Source organism: Phyllostomus hastatus, unplaced genomic scaffold, assembly GCF_019186645.2.
Source record: "Phyllostomus hastatus isolate PE091 unplaced genomic scaffold, TTU_PhHast_1.1 phas_scaffold_93, whole genome shotgun sequence".
Classification (NCBI taxonomy): Eukaryota; Metazoa; Chordata; class Mammalia; order Chiroptera; family Phyllostomidae; genus Phyllostomus; species Phyllostomus hastatus.
The window spans coordinates 8,480,241-8,503,733 of NW_025334042.1; the positions used below are offsets into that span (position 1 = coordinate 8,480,241).

At 40.2% G+C, this 23,493-nt stretch overlaps 1 protein-coding gene across 5 annotated transcripts in view; it reads left to right on the plus strand.

The window, feature by feature from the left end:
• The window catches only part of GRIP1 (glutamate receptor interacting protein 1), a 394,096-nt gene that overhangs the window by 286,426 nt on the left and 84,177 nt on the right, over positions 1-23,493 (plus strand). For 2 of the 5 annotated variants that reach the window (XM_045829069.1, XM_045829071.1), the window contains exons 8-10: positions 7,258-7,405; positions 9,290-9,459; positions 17,104-17,259. In XM_045829069.1, the coding sequence (XP_045685025.1) occupies positions 7,258-7,405; positions 9,290-9,459; positions 17,104-17,259 (474 nt within the window). Of the gene's footprint in view, positions 1-7,257; positions 7,406-9,289; positions 9,460-16,216; positions 16,373-17,103; positions 17,260-23,493 lie in introns of all 5 variants that reach the window. The other 3 variants (XM_045829070.1, XM_045829072.1, XM_045829068.1) reach the window with 2 other exon arrangements.

A 23,493-nucleotide genomic window follows, 5' to 3' on the forward strand; every position in this document is an offset into this window, starting at 1 on the left:
AGCCTGTTGAAAAAAACCGTAGGAGAACATCATCATGGCTTTATAGTACGCCAAGATTTCTTAAACAGAACACATAAACTACTAACCATTAAAAAAAAATAATAACTAAGAGCTCTTTTTCAAAAGATACCATTAAGAATCTGAAATGGTAAAGCACACAGGGGCTTGAAAATATATTTGCAAACTACATACCCAATAAAGGATGCATATCGAATTGTTTTTTAATTCCCACAAATCAGTAAGCCCAGTAACCTAATAGAAGATATCCAAATGACCATTACACCATGAAAGATTGCAAACTGGAACCACAGTGGGAAACCACTACACACTCTCCTGAATGCTGCAACAGGAAAGACCGAAAGAGGTGGCAAACATGTAGAGCAACTGAAACTCTCATTTCCGGCTGGGGAGAAGGTAAATTCATACTTTGGGAAACTCTTTGACAGTATTTAATCTGAACACACTCATCCCCTACAGCCCGACAATGTCACTCCCGGTCACAACTCACACAGCAGTGCATATCTGTGTTCACAAAAGGACAACCTAAAATGTTCGCGGCAACAAGACTTGTATTAGCCAGAAACCAGAAAATACCTAAAGGGTAAAATGGATAAATTATGGCATATTGTCCCAGTGGAATATTAGATAGCACTGAGAGTGGATGATCTAAAACCAGCCCCAACATTATGCACGATCTCACAAGCATAACATTGAGCAAAAGAAGCCAGATTCAGAAGAGTATAAACTAAATCTACTTTCAAAAAAGCATAAAGTGAAATGATACTAACTTGTGCCGTTAGAGGTCAAGATAGTGGTTACCTGAGGGACAGGGGAACGATTTAAAGGAGCATACGGTGGGGGGGACTCTTTGATGCTGGTAATGTTTTATTTCTAGGTCAGAGTGTGGTTACACAGACGTGTTCGGTTTATGGAAATTTAACAACTGCAAACTTATGATGTGTGTATTTCTCTGTATGTTTCTTTTACTTCAGTAAATTTTTACAAACACACTATAACCCAGGCAGGCTACCAAAAAACGTCTGTCATGTAAAATAGGGGGTGGAGGGATTGAAGATATTCCAAAGTTAATCAAGTGACTAGGGTGAGCCTACTATAGAGAATGAAAGTTAATCACCAGTTTCACTTTAGCCAAAGCCGAGTTGACATTACTTGTGTTTCACTTGCTTTGGGCCCCTCTTATAATACAGTAACTGTTCGAGTTGTCTTCTTTAACTCCCCAGGAAAAACTTAGGATTTAACATAAAGTTCACTTGAACATGGAAAGTCTACTTTTTGTTATATCAGAATATTGCCCAAGTAGTATATTTCAATAAATAAAAATACACTGGCAGGTTTTTTTAAGTTAACAAAAATTTCTATTAAAGTTTAGCTCATCTGAAAAGAGTTGACATTATTAGTAGCATTGTATGAATAGACTATCACTAATAAAAATCCTTTTAACTAATGGGTAAGTCGAAAAGCCTCCCAAAGGTACTTTTTATTTGAAGGAATATAAGGCAGGCAAAGCTGCTATGACCACACACAGTCTTTCTGCCACCCCCCAGGAAATTCTAATCAAGCCTTGTACTCTGATTGAACTGCAGCGCTCAGAGTGGGAAAACTGATTAACAAAATAAAAAATCCAGTGTGCTTCCCATGCAAACAATCATCACCATATCTTACATAATTATGTAGCCTATAAATCAACACAGCATGCAAGGGCTTCAGCTGTGGTGCAAATATCTTAATGACTAAGGTATCTTTAAACATGAATAATTTATATCTGCATGATTCATTTTTCTCAGCCATGCTTCACTTCAGCAGGATAAACTAATCATCTGTCAGGGGATGGGCTCTTGATTATTTCTTCCTGATTTTTCTTCCGTTTATTTTTTCTTATTTTGACACACTCCATTTTTTTTCTCTTGCACGGCCTTAAATAAGAGTACCCGGTTCATCCACCCTGTCTGCTTGATTTTTCTTTTCATATGCCTCTTATTAGACATCTTGGAATAAAGCCAGGGCTTTTGAACCCCTACTTTTCATGAGACCCTCTGAGGATGAAATTGGGTGGCAGCTAGGGAAATAGGCTTAATACCACAAGGCAGTATGAGCTTCTTGATGTTGTTGTGGGGAAACATGTATAATGGAAAGCAATTGCCAGAAAAGGCTAATGATTATTGAACATTAACATTTCTAGATCCCCTTCTGTGATGCAGAAAGTAACTGCCACATGGGTAATGCTGGAAAGCAGTACTCATTAAAATAGTTTTGTTGTTTTCCTAGAATCCATTAACATAAAGGCAGCTGAGAGACCTTCAGATCAAATCCTATCTCATCCAATACACTCATCCCAGCTACCCCAGTTCACCGTGCTCAGCCTACTCAGATCCCCATAAGTCTCACTGCCACTCCCATTCCCTTGTCACACTGTAGGTATTTGGTAATAGCAATTGCCATCCTACAGGCAGCCCTTATGGACAGGGAGCTTCAGCCACCTTCTGTGGATCTTTTGCCATGCTTGAGGAATTTTCTGAGAAACCTGGAAATCACATTCGCTTAGATAACCCACTATTGTTTGATAAGTATGTTGACCACAGTAGATTAAAGGTTTTATCAGGGCAGGGGAGGGAGGGGAATTGAAAACATTTGATGTCCTGCAGTTAAAAAAAAATACCTAGAAATTTCATGAGGTTCAACAGAATAAATTTCTATCAGGAGATCCAGGAGTCTACCTGCTCCCCCACCTTCTCTGCAAGGAGGAGTCCCAAGGGGTTACTAGAAGGAAGGGATAATACATTTTCATCTACGAGTCCCCGGCACCTTCTGATATTCCTGGTATGTTGTTAGCACTCCATAAAGGCATATTTTAAAGTCATGTTGTTGCATAAATGATGACTTAGCCTGCAGGCTTAGAAATCCCTGCTCTGTGGGTGTGTGAGGTGGGTGACCTTCTAATCTTGCAACAATATAGTTAGGCTTCTCCAGCCTCCTGATAGTACATTAATCCTGCCACTGATTTTTCTGATATCCAGAGCTTTTGGATGTGGTCTCAGTCATGTATATAAAATGCCAGCATACCAGGGTCTCATCACAGCTTCTAATACGCAGCTTCTGTTGGAAACCTAAGTGAGGAAAACTACTGATATCTAGGAAAGGTCCCCAGACAGACATCCAGTCTGTCTACCCCAGGATCTGTCTTTAGATCAAGTTGACCATCGCATGAACTTGTCCCATTATAGAGACAACATCACTGATTTGCTTTTTTTAATCTTATGTGTCAACCTTGATGAAGGAATAGCCATTGGAAACCACCTCTGCACCCTATTATAAAAATGTGTTAAAGACATTACTCATTTACCAGGTAGCAGAATTTACTCATATAAAACTCAGGGGAGAGATATCTTTTAGTGCTCTCTGCTCAAAGAATATTTCCATTGTAAGGACAGACTTCCTCCTTTCCAGCAGTGGTAACTGCATATTTAACCATGTTTCCTTTATTGTCCTGGTTTCTAAAAGTTCAGAGTCAACATATTTTTATTAAAGCAAAATGCACGTAACACATAATTAACCAGTTCAAAGTGTAAAGTGTATGAACATAGCATTTCATACATTCACAATGTTATACAGTCATCACTTCTGTCTAGTTCCAAAACTGAAGCAATCACTCTGTTCCCAAACCCTGGCTGTTTGTAATCTATTTTCTCTGTGGATTTACCTATAGCTCAGAGTCATTATGTAATTCTCTATTAACTCTTGTGGGCAAGGCAGTTGTAGTCACTTTTTCTTCTTCCTTATTATTTCCTTATATTACATACTTTGTTTAAAGCAAGTAGCCTCCAGACTTCTGTGCAAAGAAGTTGAGTGGAGACATACACAAATAAGGATATCTTTCTTTATAACCCCGGGGCCACTCACTTCTCTTCTCATGTACCCTGTGCCATGACTGATTGGCCTACATGATGGGCTCTCATGCCTTCTGGCTCCTGGGTTTAGCTAATTGGGAACCATGGCAGGAGATCACAGGAGGGAGGGCCATGACATAGGATGCTATTCCCTGGCTTCCTCCCTGTGGATTCACTGGGACTGGCTACATCCTTTGACTGAAGGCCCCAGCTCCTGTAAAGTAGCCGTGTTTACACAGTCCTGGTTCTGAATCCTGGCTCCACAAACAGCTCTATACTTTGCGTCTTCTGGCCTATGATGCCTTTTGCGTCTTCTGGGATATGGTGCCCTGTTGCTTCTGGCCCTAGAGTATTGCATTATCCCTTGTGGTTTCCCTATAACCTTTCTAAATAGTCCCTTTAATGCACTCCCCTCGAATTATTCTAATTTGAGTGTACCATCTGTTTCATGCTAAAACTTAAGTAAGCACCTTCTACTCCATGGTTCTGTTCAGCTGTCAGTCATCATGGTTTGCTTACTGTCCTCTATAGTTAAGCCAGTCTGGCAGATTCTCCTAGGGCCAGACAGTGCCTTTCCCCAGGCACCCAGAGTATTCATGTCTTTTCATGGTTTTAAGGTACAAGAGCTTTGTGTATTTTGGGGGAGATTAAGCAATCTCTGGAGATATGGTTTCTGGAGCATATGCTTCCTCTGTGTTGTGTCTCCATGCCCTTGTCTGCGTGGCTGAAGATGGCTCACAGTTCTGGGAACACATTGTAACAGCAAGGAGAGGGAAATAAGGCAGAGGAGGGCACAGCCATTTTTTAAGTGTACATCCAGAATGGTTCACATCTCACTTCCATTCTCTTCCCATTGGCCGGAACTTAGTCACATGGCTGCACCTCAGTACGAAGGAGTCTGGGAAATGTTGTTCTTAGCTGGGCAACCATTTGTTAGCTAAAACTTAGGAACCTCATTACTGATGAAAGAAGGGAAGATAGGATACCAGGGAACAACTACCAGTTTCTGTCATTTGTATGAGAGTAAGTTAATAAATAACAGAAATTTTATTACTTTCATCTGTTTACATAAGTTTATCTTTAGACATGAAAAAACCAGGTGAAAGAATATGTGTGATTGTCACCTCACAAACCTATCTATTAAAATTCAGTAGGTCCATGAGAAGTCATTTGGGAAATTAGTCTTTCTAAAGCTCTAAGAAGATAATGTAGAAAACACCCTGATAGGCCAGAGCTCCTGTGAGGTTCGACTTGAGCAGGAAGAGAAGGCCAGCAAGCCTCTGGGGTGGAACTAGAGACAACAGGTCATGTGCATTGGGTTAGTCGCAGAACTTTGACTATTAGAGTTGAGAGGCAGGCAGAATCAACTACCCATTTGCATGATGGAAGGATAACCAAAACAGATGCTAAAGAGATTGACCAGAATTCTTTCCAGGGAGTGCCAACTGAGGCAGATGAGGAGCAAACCACTGTTGCATATACCCACAGACACCACTTGGCACAAACTCCTAGGTGAGGAAAATTAACACAGCAAGGTGAGCAAGACCAGAGAGTAGAAGCCACTATAGAGTTATTTTGAGAACAAACTCTGGGAGCTAGTAATGATATAATGGGAAAATTATAGCCGTGAAACTGCAGAATCAAAAAGTCCTCCTAGTAGACCGAGACCTTTGGTTTCTCCCAGCCATTAGTAGTGAGACTGCCCTAGTTTGACAGAAAAAGATAGAGGCCCTGATGTAACGTCTCTCAGCCATTTTTAGGGCCAAATTATTTTTTAGGACTAAATTATTTCAATATTAGCAATCATTTAAGAAACATAGCACATACAAGATTCCTTAGCACTGAATATGAGTGTTGCTGGCATGAATATGCTGTCTTCACCTCATTTAAGAAATGCTGTTTCATCTCAAACTGAAAATGGCTCTCCGCGTGGAGCTGGCAGCTTCACGAGTCAGTGCGTACCGCCTGGGCTTCAGCAACCGGAGTGCAGGTTCCCTAGCTCGCTGGATCTGAGCAGCACACTGGTGATAAAGATGTGCTTGCAGAAAAAACAAAGTTCTGTAAATGAAGCCTCAAATGCCAGAGCAGTAAAAAATCAGAAAAATATTGCAGAGTAATATACAATCTTAAAACATTAGATGACTCAAGGCTTGAGATCCTCATATATCAGTTTGCAAATTACAAAATGTTTAACTACACTTTGATTTCATTGTCATAAACACTGAGGAACCAATATCATTTTATAGGTAAGTGAGTGGACTTAGAAGGCTTTGGTAACTTGTCTAAAGTATCATGACCAAAATATTTTGAAAAGAACTAAATGCAGATGTTTTAACTCTGTGTCTGAGGCTCTTTCCTATAGAACCCCTGCTTCTTCTGAGCTTTAAACAATTTCATGAGTTTTCTCGTTTGTTCATACATTCATTCAACAACTATTTATGACACGCCTCCTGTGTACCCATCATTATCCCAGGAACTGAGGATGCCATGATTGACAAGACATAGTCTCTGCCTTTACAGCAACCCTACAGTCTGCTGAAGGACAGAGGCATGTAATCCACACTGGCTATTATGGGGCAGTGAGGTGTGTGCTACAGCAGCAGGAGTATAGCAGGCTGTGGGCGCACAAAAGAAGGGCGTCTCCCAAAACCATGGATCAGGAGAGGCTTCCCAGAGGAGTTGATGTTTACACTGAGTCCCCAAGAGTGAGTAGGAACTAAAGGAATGAAGAGTGTTCCAAAAAGCAAAAATAAACCATGTGGAAAGTGATTGAGGGAGAAGTGACTCTATATCAGGTCTAGCATAAGGAAAGACCCAATAGATGTACAAAGTCAGTTTAGTGTATGCATTCCTACAAAGTGGCTAATTAGCGACATCATCCATTTATCCACCCATCCTTCCATCCATTCCATCCATTCCACCTCCCTCCTTCTCTCTTTCCCTTCCTACCTTCCTTCCTTTCTTTCAACCATCCACCCATTTATAGTACATGTTAAGATGTTTATTGAATTAATTAACTGAAAAATATTTACTGAGTGACATAGTATATGCTAGGCACTGTATGTACCAAATGAAACAGAGAGCATAAAGATACACAGACCTTATCCCAAATGATGACGTGAAGCTTAAAATTTAATTGAAGAGATAAACTTGTGTAAATATTACTGAATACAAGCTGGATAGAACAAGTATCCTAAGAGATGCCCTAAGAAGTTACCACTAGCTGTGGGGGTGTTATTTGGAGGCAAATGTAAGTTTCAGACCAGTATCAGACTGAACATTCTCCATTTTTTGGTGTGTGTCTGTTTGCTTATTTGTTCCATTTTGTTTTCTGAAATTTGTTCTTTCATAGATTCTGTGGCAACAGCATCCGGGCCATTACTAGTTGAAGTTGCCAAAACACCTGGTGCCAGCCTTGGGGTTGCCCTTACTACCTCGATGTGCTGTAACAAACAGGTCATTGTCATAGACAAAATTAAATCTGCAAGCATTGCAGACAGGTGAGTGTGGTAGCAGGTGCCAACTTTTCAAAACTGCATGTGGGTTAAAACACATACACATAAACAGAGGTGGGCAAAGAGGTTTACAGTTGACAATGGTAAACCTTTTGCATATATAGGTTTACATATACACACATGTAATACATATACATACACACAGGTACACACACATACACATACAGTAAAATACAGCTCTCCTGCCAACTTACACAAGTTTCAACTAAAATACAAATTACTGTTCTAGGGCTTAAAAATTTGCCTACCTTATCAGCCACCCTATGATATAATGTCACCTCATCCAAATATTTGGTATGGCCTTTAAAAATGGAAAAGAAAAAAGGCAAGCAACTGAGCAAATTTTCCTACTGTGTCCTGGAGGGGAGCTAAGCAGAACTTAATTATGCTCTGCACAGAAAAGCCACGGCTTGTCCTGAATTGTTGTTATCAGTTAGATCCTGCCACCATAAAATCTTATTCCTTTTTTCTTAAATACATGAAATGATTTTTTTAATTATACAATCTTTAAAGAAAGGACCAACTGGTACGGTATGTCAATCTTAAGGTTTCACAATCTTCAAGAGTCCCTGAAAACATCATTTATTCCTGTGATAGTAAAAATAGGAAGTTCTTTTTCCTGAATTGATTTTCCTAATTAATATTTTAGACTTACATGTTAGAAGAGGGATAAAAAGGATGACTTTATACCACCTAATAAATTATTTCATAGCTCCTGGTAAGAAAAAGTGCCCCTCCCACAGCTGAAGCACTCCAAGTACATCCAGGTGGAATTCTACTTTTAGATGGAAAGGGTGACTTGAATTTTGTCTTCAGAAGTAGACTATTCTCACTGCGGCGATGTTTAGATATCCTCAGATGCCCAGTCTACCCTGCGTGCCTTCAGCCCCCTTCTCCATATGCCCCAGGCATGCCTGGTGGAGCTCTGACGGCGAAGCGATGACCTGCAGCAGCCCCTGTGGTGGTCAGTCTGCAGCGTCACAGAGGTCTTACCCGACATTCCTGACAGTCCTTTAACCCTAACAGCCATGGACCCAGGGGTGACCCTCAGTGGTACAGGGTGCTTTAATTTTCTCCCTCTGTTTTCTCCCACTCCACAGTGGTAACCACTGCAAGGAACTGTCAACTTGACTGGCACGTCGGGATGTTCACTGCTGTGTTTGCTTTTCTTGACTCATCCAGTAGCCAGTCTCTTGAGTTCAGCAAGATGTAGCGGCAGCCAGGCCCTCCCCACCCCCAGCTTTCCCCTTCTCTCACCACACAGGCTTGTTTTTACTGCTTCCTGCATTAATTTCCATCGTCTTCGAGAACCTAGGTACTGATAAGAGTGTAACTCTAGAATAACAAAATAAAACAATAATAAAGACCTGGTCCTCTGGCAGCTGTGTGAAAGGATTCTGAGAAAACCTTAGCTGAAGTCCCTCCAGATTATTTCCCCTTCAGACATAATATAGTTTGTAAACAACCCTATTCCAACTCTGCAAGTCACATCTTGACATTCTGAATATTTACCAACTCCTATTTATAAATGGAAAAACCTAGGAAGAAAAAAATCACAGAAAAAGTTAAGGGAAACATTTTTTCTATCCTTCCTTCTCTTCTTGCTCACTCCCCCTCAACTTTTGGCACCATTACCCCAAAATAATTGTTTTCAAAGGACAACAGAAAAACATTGCCTTGAGTTTTTCTGTATTTTCTACAGGGTTTTACATTCCCATTCATAGGTACTTAACACCTCACAGGTAGTGTTTCCTGTAACACTCCAACTTTCCTTTCTCTGAGTAAAGGGACACTGTGAAGATTTAACTACAAAGGACATGAAAGTCATACTACAAGAGGAAGAGCACTGAGCATGTCTCCCTTCCTTAGATGCGGCGCACTGCACGTGGGAGACCACATCCTGTCCATCGATGGAACCAGCATGGAGTACTGCACGCTGGCGGAAGCCACCCAGTTCCTGGCGAACACCACTGACCAGGTCAAGCTGGAGATCCTTCCCCATCATCAGACCCGCCTGGCTCTGAAGGGACCTGACCACGGTGAGAGGATCTGTCTGGGTTAACCTCCTTATCTTCTCAGTGTGATTATTGCTTGCTTCCTCCAGCAGAGTTAGAAAGATACTGAGTCTCTCATTTCTTTTCAAAACAATAGATTATCTTTGTTTACTGGTCTTTCTCCTCCAAATCTTTTTTGCCACGCTGCTTGGCATTTACTCAAAAACCCCAAATTGAGGAAAGAAACATTGTTCAAGAATGTTTTGAAGAATTTTCAAGCTAGTAATATTTGCTATTTTTAAAAAAAGCCTTTGGTGCAAATTGAGTGTGGAGAGAAGGGAAGTAATTTGGCATCCTGTTATATTGAATTTCCACTCTGTTTGAAGGATAATGAAGGCAAACAGTAAATCTCTCATTTTCAAAATAGTTATAGAGTGGGTATTAATAGCAGACTCTTCAGATATTTGGGGGAGAGAATAGTTATATGAATAGTTGACTTTTTGTATATTTTGTCTGTTTGCTAGAGTAGTGTATTTCTTAGAATGGAGAACAACCTTTCTGACCAAACATCTTTCCTGAGAGGATCATAGTGGGGTTTTTTTTATATATATTTTAGGTTTGGGGGTTTTTTTCTCTCTTTTTTTTTGTTGTTGTTCAAGTACAGTTGTCTCCATTTTTCCCCTACCACTCACCCCTACCCCAGCCATCCCTACCTCCCACCCTCAATCCTCCCCCACTTTGGCTTTGTCCATGTGTCCTTTATACATGTATTTTAGGGTTTTTAAAAAGATTTTATTTGTTTATTTTTAGACAGAGGGGAAGGGAGGGAAAAAGAGAGGGAGAAAAACATCAATGTGTGATTGCTTTTTGCATGCCCCTTGCTAGGGACCTGGCCCACAACTCAGGGATGTACTCTGACTGGGAATCTAACTGAAGACCCTTTGGTTCACAGGCCAGTGCTCGGTCAACTGAACCATACTAGCCAGGGCAGAATCATAATATTTGACTACATTTATTCAATAGCAAGTGTCAGCTGAGGGAATCTACACTGTTACCATCCTGAAGATGACAGATATATTTGATGAGTATTTATAGGGTGGGGCAAAAGTAGGTTTACAGTTGTTCTTATGGAAAGTAATATAATAATTAACAAATAATAATGTAAAAAAATAAACTCTATGTTTCATATACTCACAATTATAAACCTACCTTTGCCCCACTCCAGCTAGGTGTCTTTTAACAAAATCTGGTGTGAGAAAAAGTACTTTGAACCCAAAATCAAATGAAGAAAGACTAGCAAGTGGGGTCTTTGTTCCAACTCCTCCACCATCCTTTTCCTTAAGCCAAGTACCCTTCTTTTTAGTCTTTGAAATCAATTCCTTGAAGACTCACTAGTGTCTTCAAGGTGCCCTAGAAGTGAAGAACTCATTTCTGTATGTTTAGAGAAAGAGAACAATTTTCTCTGCAACTGAATTTTGCCTATGAGGTCATTTGTATTACCTGTCTTCCACCTTCTAGAACACACTGCACTTTCCACAGTTTGAAAAAAAAAAAGGAGGGACCAGATAATTTTCATACTGAATGAGTCAGCTGGATGCAACAGTTTTTAATTAAATGGAGCTTAGATGGCCCTGGAGCTAATGAAAATCTCTAGTACAGCATTACCTTTATCAGATTTTAATTTTACACATTGGAGTAGAGAAATGATGCAGCATAGGCAGGTTATGAAAAGAAATTCTGCCTCATCTGAATAGCAATTGTAAGGCACTCCAGGGGGTGCAGCCCAGGGAAATGCAGGGCAGTCCTGTCAGGAGGCCCCCTCGGCCTTTCTGGCCTGCACACTGGCTGAGAGATCTCTAGAACTGTAAGTTTCTTCTACATTAATCTGCAGTCGTCATTGGATCTGAAGCACAGTAGGTAGAAGAGTGCACAGTATGTAGTGCTTTCTTGGCATGAGATTTTGCTTGGTAGATTCAGGCGTCAGTGAATCAGAAATGTTTAACAGGCTCTTTTAAAAAATGTCATTGTCCTTAGCAATTGCCTGATTTTTCCCCTTTTTGTTTGTCCTGTGTGCAAATCATAAATAATTCAAATAGTTTCCAATTTGTGAAGTAGTAAATATTTTTACCTGCCAAGACAATTTTATAAAACAAATTTATACAGTCAAATGTATACAGACAAAGAACAATTTTTTTTCTTCACTTTGAAAAATGTGATATCATTTACAATTACTCAGGGAACTGGTAATTTAAGTAATTCTAATTTCTGACCGCATCATGCACTTCTGCTGAAAATTGTTCACCATCTTCCTTATCTAGCATATAAGCAGCTCCCTGCATTTTACATTAAAATCAAACTTGCACTTCCTAAAGGAAATAAATATTGTCTCTTAAACATAATTAAATCACAGTTGTGAAGAGAAAAAAATACAAAAAAAAATACGGCATTTATAATTTTCAAACTTCTGTTTTCATATGTAGTGGACTTTTTCCCCAAGAAATCTCTAGTTACTTTTTCAAGACCTCTGATGCCTGGGCCGCAGGTCTCTCATTCCATAGATGGATAGGGACACCACATGTTCCAGATTTTGCTTGGCAACAAAGCGTTCCCCACAGTGCTCTAATGAAGTTTAGAAACGGGGCACATCAACTAAGAATCAGAGATTAACTGTGCCTTTTGCTGGCAGTGAGGTTAGAAATTGTTCCCAGTGCTGGTTTTTGGGAGACATAATCATAATTGAAGGAAGTGAGACTTCGGGGGGAAAACCGTGAGCAGAGAGAGTCACAACCTTCAACACATTCCGTACCAAGGGAATGTCCGTTGGGGAGCTGCAGGGGCTGCGCCTGCACCCTCAGACGTCCCAGCGGGGCAAGACAGCACCATTAGAGGAGCAAATAAATAACTTCATGCCAGATACCTCTTAAGACTTCAGTAATGATGTCAACATAGAATGATGGGAAGAGCATCGTATTTTAACTATTTATGAATCAGCAACAAAGGACTAAGGAACACCCATAGGAAGAAGAAGTGCAATGTGGTGCCTGGGGGAAGGGACTGTGCAGTCAGACTTCCAAAGGTTTAATTATGGCCCCACCATTTGGGACCTAAAGCTAGTTTTCCAACCTTTCTATGCCTCAGTTTCCTCTTTGTGAAATGGGTGTTATAATAATGCCTACCTCGTAGTTACATTGAGAACAGTATGAGATAATCTGTGAGAAAGCACTTAGCCCAGTATCTGGTATACGAGGAGGGGCCCAAAACACCCTGAGTTTATTCTTGCGTGTTTAAACTTCAGGCACCTTCAAAGTACTTGCCATTTGATGCAATATATTTATCAAGACTTTTTTTCTACTACTCAAAACAGTTTTTGAACTTGTGGATTTTGGTGCCTTTTAGTGCTGCTGCTGTTTTTTGCCAAACTATTTCCCTTTGAGGACTTTTTACATCAGGAGAAACAAACAAACAAAAAAACTCACTCCGGGTAAAATCTGGTGAATATGGAGGAGGGTGGGGTATGGGGTAGGGGGAGGTGGGTTATGCCATTTTTGGTCAAAAACTGCCGAACACTCAGTGCATTGTGGGCAGGTGTTCTTGTAAATGACCCACCACGAAATGGGCAAACGTCTTGAGTCTTCAAAAACACTTGCTGAAGCCAAAAGCAGCGTCTCACAGCACCAACTGGTACACTGACACAGCCGAGTTCCTAGAATACTCACCTAGTGGGGGAAGCATGTACTACAAGGGGCCCACCCTCCAGAAGATAATTCTGGGAGTTTGGGGGGTCCCTCCTTGGATAGCAAGTACTCAGTAAAGTTTTCTGTTATTATTAGGATCATTAAATGAAAGAATGCTTGTTTGCAAAATGAAATAGTGCGCCAAAAATATAACATTTTATTTTTAAACTCCTGAAATACTTGCCTAATATATGACTATCAAGTACACACCATAAAACAAAATAAATTTTCTGTGAACATTCAAAATAGGCAGTAGCTGTCTTCTTCGGCCTGCATTATTGGTTGAGTACTTTTTGTATTCATTATATGTGGCATGCAATTTTGTACATTATTTTATATCATTTCTGCCTCAGTTATTTCATATGCATGAAGCATTAGTCCCCAGTGATATTTCAAAGTGAAGGTAAAGAGCATGGCCTGCATTTAACCTGCCTGCAGTAACTAGCACAGAGCTTGGCACACCTTAGGTGGTCAATATGATGGGGCCTGACCACACCCAAAAATGCCCAGTTATTTTCAAAGCACTCCATGAAGGACTGGATCAAAAATTAAGTTTAGAATTCTGAAGTCCACTCACTGTGCTTCACTTGAAATGCAGACAGTACTCCGTAAAGAGAAAACAGAGTGGCTGTGGGTGTCGATCAGCCCCACCCAACAGTGACTGTACGTTGCTATGCAAACTCTTGGTGTACACCACAGAGTAGAGCAGGAAAGGGGAAAGAGTCCCTTAGAGCCTTCCCTTGCAACACTTTTTATCACAAGGAAGATATTGCTGCAGTGTAGACGTGGACGCTCTTGCTGATATTCCTATTCATCATGCATTCAGTTACTCCATTCATTCGTCAGTCATTGTGTACTAGGCACCGTTAAAGTTGCTGTGATACATCTAGTGAGCAAGACAGCAAAGTAGATTGTTATTCCCGTGGACCTATAGTTTCAAACACTGAAAATATATTAAATCAATGAAGCTTTTGCAGACAGTAGTAAGTGCTGTGAAGACTATAAAACTGTAATGGAACAGTGTGGGAGAGGGCAGCTGCTTTGGCTGCAGAGGTCAGCCACAGCTTCTCTGAGGGTTGGCACCTGAGCTGAGACCTCAATGATGAGAAGGAGTCAGCCATGCAAACCACTGGGACAAGAATATTAGAGACAGAAAGGACAGCAAATGCCCTGAGGCAGCAAGGAGGCTGGCTTGTGTTAGAAACAAGCGTAAGACCTATGTGGCTGAAATAGTCAATGATGGGGGAGTAATAGGGCATGAAGCTGGAGAGATAAGTAGGGGTCACATTTGAATCTCGTGGTGATTGTAACCCAGCGAAGTGGATTAAATGGGAGTGACATAATCTAACCGGTGAATGTTGAAAATCACGCTGTGTGGCAGTTACCCAAAGATAGGTATGTAGGAGATGAATCTCGGGGTCAAGTGTGAAAGTGGGGCAGTGGTCTAGGTGAAGCAGATGTTGGCTTGGAATGAGGATAGTGGTGAAGGACATGGACCCTGAACTGGAAAGAACATTGGGGTAGAAGGTGAGGGCCAGAAGGTTTGGAGCTGCAAAATTATGCTTGCTGCACATTTCTGGGGTATTCTCTAAACGTAAGTGTTCAGTGTGTGAAATTTGTTGAGTGAGAGACACATCTGTTTCCTTTAAATGATACTTCATTTTTGGGGAAGTCAATAGAAAGTAGGCAGAATCAATATTATTAACAGCTCAATTGTTTTTGTGTATACCAGCACCATGCTAAGTACCCATATACATAATTTTTCACAGTTGTTCTGTGAGGTAGATGTCTTCAGGATCCTGTTTGACATATGAGGAAACTGAGGCTGAGAGAGGCTGAGTCACTGGCCAAGGTTACAAAAGAGGAAGGGCTGGACCCAGAGTGGAGACCCAGGCGGTCTCAGCCCTCAGTGACCGGTCCAGGCTGCAGTGCTTTCGTTCCATAGGCTGTCACTCTACAAGGCCTTCCCAGTGGTGGGGGAGGCTGGTATCTCAGATGGTAAAACAAGCTTTTATCTAAATGACCCTCATTTAAATACTTGCAGAGTATTTGACCTTTCTGCATGATTAACTACTGTTAAATTATTCACACATAAGGCATCTAGCATTAGAATCATGACAGTAGAAGGAGATACAGGTTCATATGTTATTTTTAATTCTTTAAGATTGTTAAATGAAAAAATTCATATGAGATATAGTAACAAACATAATGTTGGTCATACTTTAGAACAATGGATAGAAAATCAAATTTAAGCAATATTGAAATTAGAATGGAAATACAATATACATTTTTTAAAATAAAGAGGATGCCACAATTTTAAAATAAACTTTATTAAAATTTTATAGCATCTTCAGGAAATGTAAGAACATGTAAACTATTTTAAGAATTAATTATTGCTTTCAGATGTAGTCATCTTTCAAAAATTAAAAAAGACTAAATAGGTTGAGACTTTTATCTTCTTATTAGGATATAGATGTGATTCTGATATTGAAAGATGATTAGAATGGTTTGTTGTCTAGAAAAATTAAGTCCAAGTGATGGATCATAGTAAAATTAAAATGTCAGAGCAATAGATTGTGATGTGACCAGTAAACCACTTGAATCATGAGTCCATTTGATTTATTGTTTCTTCTTTTTTCTCTCTCAAAACAAGTGCTGCTAACTAGCCAAGATTTGCAAATCTTCAACTACTAATCATATGCCATAAATCATTATGGGCTTGACTTTTAAGTTTAAAAAATGTTTTTAATCTCTGCTGTGAAGCACTGGGGGATATTAGAAATTGATTCAAGAGACATCTTTAAAAGAGGAAAAAGTGGGCTGGGAAAGACATGCATTATTCTTGGGAAGATGAAAGTTTCCATCCTGATGTTAATCATCTGTTTTGCTGACCACGAAGAAAAGGGCTAAGCCAGTAGACAGTAGATACCCATTTTGTTTCATTTTTTTTCTTTAGCAAGAGGCTTTCATTTTTGTTACACTTTTTATTTGTGCAATTCAGTTACTTTTCCTCTTTTTTGGTTCTTTGTTTGTTTTTCTTATTTCTCATCATCACTTCATGTGGGCAGTGAAAATTCAGAGGAGCGACAGGCAACTCACCTGGGATTCCTGGGCCAGCAACCACTGCAGCCTTCACACCTACCATCACCATAACACGCACCACCCCGACCATTGCCGAGTGCCTGCCCTGACACTCCCGAAAGCGCCTCCTCCAAACAGCCCTCGTAATGTTCCAGGCTTTCTCCTCCTGGTCTTGCATTTAAATTATACGAGTATTCTTCTCCCTCCTTGCTCATCTGATTCATATTGTATTTGGCTTCATGTGTGTTGTATGCTTTCCTTTTTTTTTATCCTAATAGCAATTTAATCATTTCTGACATCTCCTGAGTCTTCTTCTTTTCTGTCAGAAAGCATCTGTCATTAGGAAAGAATAAAAATGTTCAGAATGCTTTATATGTGGTCAGGAGACAACTCAGAATATGATATAGCGTACGATGTCTGCAGGTCTCCTTTGTATATGTGGAATTACTTGGAAATTAATGTCAGAAAGCAGCTACGAAACTGAGATTATGTATCTGATGCATTGTGTTGTTTGTGGAGAAACTTGTTTTAATGTTTGGGGTTGTGTGTGTGTGTCTTAATGTTGGTGTGTGTGTGTCTTAATGTTTGGGTGGGGGGGGATGTGTCTAAAGCAACACTCACAGAGCTCTGTGTCCCACTGTGTTTACAAGGGTCACGCTGCTCCTCAGGTATCTGTGGGCTCTTGTAACTCAGCTTCTAAAGCACTTCCTCTGTGGCTCCTGAGACCTGGTCTCGGTCTGGTTGGGGTACTGGCATGCCATGGCTGTGCATCATTTGTGTCTTTCTGGATTGTTACTTACTGGTTGGCAAGTGTGGTAGGCTCACCCTCCCCTCACCCAAGAATGCCGTGTGCCAAGTCTTCGCTCTCTTACAGCAGCTTTGGTGTCTTCATCCTTCTCTCCTACCTCCATGAGTGCATACAGCCTGAGCTCCCTGAACATGGGGACTTTACCTCGCAGCCTCTACTCCACTAGTCCACGTGGAACCATGATGCGGAGGAGACTGAAAAAGAAAGACTTCAAAAGCTCACGTAAGTGGAATGGCAGCCGGCGTCATCTGGCCTGTAGGAAACATGTGGGCAGGTTTGAGGCTTTGATACACAGAAGTCTATGGGAAGAGTGTACAGAGCTTACACCGTCAGGCAGATAGATGCCAAGGAGCCCCGGTTCTGTGCCAAAGACCAGTAAAATGATATGCATTACCTCCAGGATAATGACTATAGGGAATATAATTTCAGACCGAATTAGTTAGTTTGTGCTACCTTTGCCTTTGACTTTGTATTTGAAACTTTTTCTTGTTCCTTTGATTTAATACAATAACCAAAGGTGTGATTTTTCCTTTAAAACTCCTTCCTTATGTTCTGGGTAGCTTTGGAGATGACCTTTGTTCTTAGTTCTTATCACTCTAAAGTAATTTTTTAAAGCTATGTCCCCTTTTTGGTAAATATAATAATCTCATGCATTTTTAATGTTATTATAAGTTTCATATTAAATTATATTTCATGACCCTTCTCCCTCCAACATGTAATAAGTTGCCTTTTCAAACTACCCCATTGAGAATAACTTCTCTAACATATACATGCATTTCTGTTGTCCACTACAGCCTTAGGAAGATTAGAAGGATGCTTATCTTTACAATGAGTAACTTAAAGTCTAGGAATTTCACATATAATCCTTGGAAATATAATCCTCTGGGACAGGCAAGCACCGTATAGACTAGCAAGACTAGGAAGATGTGGTTGGCTACTTGTTTCGGGGTAGCTGGTTGTACACACAAAGAGAAAAAGGGTACATGAATGCATTGAACAGGGAAGAAATACAAGTCAGTCCTGATTTTTTTTGTTGTTGTGAAGGAAGATCATAATCCCTTCATCATCACATTAAGTTTTAGAGGAAAACACCTATCTTTCCAACAAGTTCTAATCATAGTCTAGAGTGTGTTTTTTGTCCTTTTATGTGCCTTCTTGTGGCCATGATTGTGGTCCTGTAAAGGAGCTCAAAGAAGGTGGGCTCTCTTACTGTGCTTACCTTGAGGATAAAATGAGGAACATCTTTAAGCTACCAAAATAAAGCCAAACCCAGATACTTCAAAGCTGGTAGTGCGGAGAGAATGTTTTTGTAAGAAGGGTGCTTGAACCTTTGGCCCCTCAGCTTATCTGCCAGGGATTGATTGATCTGGGCAGGCGGGTCTTCTGCCAGTGCCACCAGAGCCACCATCAGTGTAGGGGACTAACCACCAACCACCTGGGCAATGGTCTCTTCATGTTACAGAAGTGCAAAGAAAACCATTGCAAAAGATAGGGTGGCCACTGTGGTGACTCGTGATTTGACATGCATGTCCTTTCATACATGAGATTTGTCACCTCTAGTACATGTCCATGACAGTAAATCTGAAATCAGGAAAAACAGAAGGGAGACTGAGTTTAGTCAAAATGAGAAGAAAGAGCTTATAGAATCTCATGTTTCATACTTGACACTTGAGTAAAATATCTACTCTCAGAAGAAACTACGTAGTTGAAAGCAGTATGGGGAAGTGGACACAAGCGTGGGCCCGGGAACCAGGCTGCCTGTGTTCCCTAGTCTCTAGCCTTAGGGTCCTGCGCAAGTTGCTTAAGCTTTCCAAGACTTATTTTTCTTAGCCACCAAGTGGGGATAATTATAGGAGTTATTTCATTGGGTAATTGTGAAGATTATGTGAGTATATATATCCTCACCACCAGAAAGGCAAGAAATATACTCTACAGTCGAGATTATGAAATTAGTACTATAATTATGTATATGCTAGAACAACACCTGGTAAATGGTAAGCACTACTTAATTGTTAGCTATTTTTGAATAGTTTAAATGTTAGCCATTATTCTGCCTGAATCTGAGCTGCCATGTGTGAAACTCTATTGACATTCCTCTCAAATGGATGCTGTATAACCATTTTTCAGAATGGTTACACAGCAAAATACATAGGTCTTGAATCTCCCATACAGTGCCTTAGGGTTTGTGGTGAATATTTGTATATGAATATTTTTCTATATAATAGCTTTACATACAGCGCTCCTCACTGATAGAAACAGGCTAACAGCCCTCAGCAGGGAAGAGCAACTAAAACAAATTCATTAATGTTTGCACTTCTGCTTCAATGGCTAAACATTTGTGTTAGTTAAGACTTACTGTGTTGACTAAGGACGTGAGAGACTACAAATGAGTGATATGTTTGGCTCTCTCAGGCTGGTATTTACACATCTTGAATTCTGTAGTAGAAAACAAAGCTGAGGCCACACTGTCTCTGGTGTCCATAGCCCACTCATAAATTCTCTCTTGATTCAACACATTATTCTCCAACAATGTCAATATATAAACACAAAGCTGGTTGAAGAAATTTCTAGCTATTTGTGTTTGCTGTAGACATTAGCCACTACAACAGCACATATTATACCTACCAGAATGTTTATAAACATGGCTCAGGTGAGCATATGTTTTATATTCTAATCAAATAATAAGGTGCAAAAGCTGTGAATTTTTATTCCAACTTTAAAAACACCTAAAAAAAAGAAAGAAGATAGTATTCTAAAATCACACACACAAAAATGAGGATTAAGTTCTATTCTTTTTTTCCCCCTTAAGCTTGGAATGATCACCACATCAGATGTAAGGGTTTTTCAAATAACTGATAATAAAAGTATTATTTCCACTGTCACTGTACCATTGTTTTTTCCACTGCTTTATTTAATCCTTTATTCTGTGCCACCCTTTACCACCCCCTTTCTCATTCTTACGTTTCTTTCTATAGCAACCATGCTATTTGTACAGATGGTGAACGATAGCAAAGTCACAAAAAGGATAAAAAGTCCCTTTGCTCTATCGGTGATGAGTTGGGGCCAGAACCTAGAAAACAAAAAGAATTGTCACATATGTCTCTTGGACAAAGGAAGGACATGGCCAGACTATTGTAAAATCTCTAACATAAATATTAAACCTTCTGTACCATTGACCAGAGGAGGAAGTACAGGGAATTTGTGACAACATGTTCCAAGGATTAAAACAGGAAAGTTCTGTGTCCGCCTCACAGGGGCAGTGATGAGTCAGCCCAGCACTAGGCTTTGAGGAGTGTCACAAAGCCTGGGAGGGTTGCAGAGCCGTGTCACAGAGGGTACCCTCTCGTCACCTCTGCTGGAATGGTGCTGACCTTTCCCCTGCAACCTGGGCTGCCCCTTTCTCTACTGTGGAGGCCAAGGGTCTTCCAGAAGCCCCACCACCCCTCTGTGATGGTGGCATGACGGAGAGGTGGCCCTGACTAGTTCCCTGGCTTTCTGCCTCCCACCCATGCAGAGACTCTGCCTGTTCCTAGTCAGCCTGGGTTGCAGCGAAGAGTACAGTTAGAACACAAGACCAGAATGGTCTTTGCCTCTTTTGTCACTGTCGCTTACTACTAGGGAGGGCAGCATTGCAAAGAGCTGAAAGGAAGAGAATGAAAAAACCTAACCACTTTTATCCCTTCCACCGACCCTTGAAAAAAAAATGGAAGACAAAGGCAGCTAACGGTAAGCTTTTATAAGTGACCATGTACACAGACTGGCAGTTGATAGCCTGAGACCCGCCCCCGATAGCAGCCCCCACACAGTGGGAGAGCTGCTGGCCACCCCCACGCTCCTAAACTGGATCATGGGATACGCAACGTGTTGTGTCCACACAGACCATCCTAAATGTGGAACACCTAGGTGAGCTATCTTAAATAACAGGGTCAGATAATGGCAAACACTGTGTTATTAATCAATCTTTGAGGTCCTTTGCTCTCTGTACTTTTAAAATGCTTTTTATATCTGACAGTAAACCACACAGGTTTCTAAATTGAAAAGACAGTTGGCTGATTTTTAAACTTTAGGAGTTAAAAAGCTGTCTTTGGTTTTTCTCCCTTCCTTACACTAGGAAAGACAAGAATTGACCAAAACACCGAGTCATTTGCCACAAACCTGAAAGGTTATGAACAGAACCCTCCAAATGTGAACCAGGCAGGACAGGGCGGGACAGGGCAGATGTGAACTCTGGGCATCCCAGTGGGTGGTACTGAGACCCGGTGTGTCAGCAGTGCAGTTATTTCCATCTTCACCTGCAAGCAGAAATGGGCACATCTCAGGCCAAAGCCAGTGCCGTGTAAGAGCATCTGCTATGGGGAGAGAATTCATTATACAAACTTTTAAATTATAGCATAATAATTCATAGGTTGCTTTTATTTTCTTCTGCTGGTTGACCACATAAATGAAGCAGCATAATCAAACTCATCTTTTTCTCTTCCAAGTAATATTGGTTGTTTTTCCCTCTGGCTCATCATCTTTAAATCTACAATTTATCTTTTTCATATCTGGTAATAATTTTTAAGACTTTAATGCCTGTGAATAATCAATACACACAATTTCAAATGAAACTTTACTGTTTCAAAGAATGGATTCCAATGCATCAGAGGGCTTTCAGAGTTAATTGTAAATTCCTAGATTTAATATAATCCTATATTTATTAAATAAATTATAACCTCATATGATTATAAAACCAATGTTTAATACATTTTTAATTCTAAATTAAAGTTCCTAATGATTTCTATCACCTCAACTTGCCTCTAGATAGTACTTATTAATGTAATGATACCCACAGTGAATTAGTACTTATTTCTGTATTCAAACCTTCTACAGAACGAAATTTTTTATCTCCTCTAACTATTCAAAAAAATATAGCAAGTCTCTCCTTTGAAAAGGTACTCATTACATCTAACCTAATGTCCTTCATTATTATTAAGTTGACCATTTCTTTTTTATTCTTTCTTAGTGGAGGTGATAATCAGCTGACTTAAAAGTTCAAAAACAGTTTTTAACTTCAATTAAGTAGTCTAAAAATCTACACCAAATTGGGATCATAAATGGAAAAAATATTAATGTGAACCTACAGAAAGATTCACAGAAAGTATTTTTGATGAAGTCTAAAAAAAAAAGCTTCACCTAGAAGTGGAAGTAATCTGCCAATTAGATGATGTTCTGATATTACATTCCTGCTTCCTATGAGTACTGACTGGAAAAAATGCAACTTTCCAATGTTTACTGACAGGAAATGGTATCCTCTATTGATTTTGTGCCACCATTAAAGAAAAAAAAACAACAACGAGTGATCTGGAGGGAAATCAAAGTACAGTTGACATCAACAAAGGCACCCTAGAAAATGAGATAGTCTAATGAATAAAATACACTGACAAACCAAACAGAAACAGTCTCACAGATACAGAGGAGAGACTGACAGCTGTTAGAGGGGAGGGAGGCTGGGGGGCTTAGTGAAAAAGGTGAAGGGCTTGAGCAAAAAAATCCACAAAACTCATGGAGACACACAGCAGTGTGGTGATTACCAGGGAGAAAGGGGTGGGAGGAGCTAGAAGAGGGTAAAGGGAGGATAAATGATGACAGGAAGGAGACTTGGTGTGGGGTGGTGAACACACAGTGCACTGTACACACAATGTAGTATAGAATTGTACCCCTGAACCCTACATACTTTTATTAGCCAATGTCACCCCAATAAACTCAATTAAAATATATGATAGTCCAATGGAAAATGCAGATATCACAAAATGTGATTCATTCCTTGTTTCTTTATTTAGCATTGGAAATTGTAGGCTACCACCTGGAAAAAGCTTAGGGTTGGAGGCTACCTTCACTCCCCACTGCAGGCTGCATAAATCTCATTGATGTTCATCCTGCTGAGACAGAACAACGATGGTGCTTCTTTAGAAGTAGTTTTCCTTACTCCCTGTAGACAAATGATCCACCTCACCATCCTCTGCCACATCCGCTGCAGTGCTGGAATGATCTACATCATAGGAAAGTTTGGGCCCCCAAGAATGACTTACAGTTTCTCATCAGAATCTACATGAAATGTTGGTTCCAAAATGGAAAATGCAGATATCACAAAATGTGATCCTTATTTGTTTGTTTATGTATTTATTTAGCATTCACTGAATGTTAGAGACACTGGGCTTTAGAGATGAAAAGGTCTGGTCCCAATCTTTAAAGAACTGAAGGTCAAGTTGAGAAATAGGCAGGGAAGTATAAACCTGATAAATGCTAAGACAGGACCCTGTATTAGAATCTGGAAATGTAGAAAAGTAAATACGTAATTCTGCCTGGATAAGGCAGGGAAAGGGACATTGAAAACACAGGGTAAGGGCTCCGGGGGCAGAAGGCACAGTATATATATTATGACGCAGAGGGATGAAAACAGGGCTGAAGACAAATGGC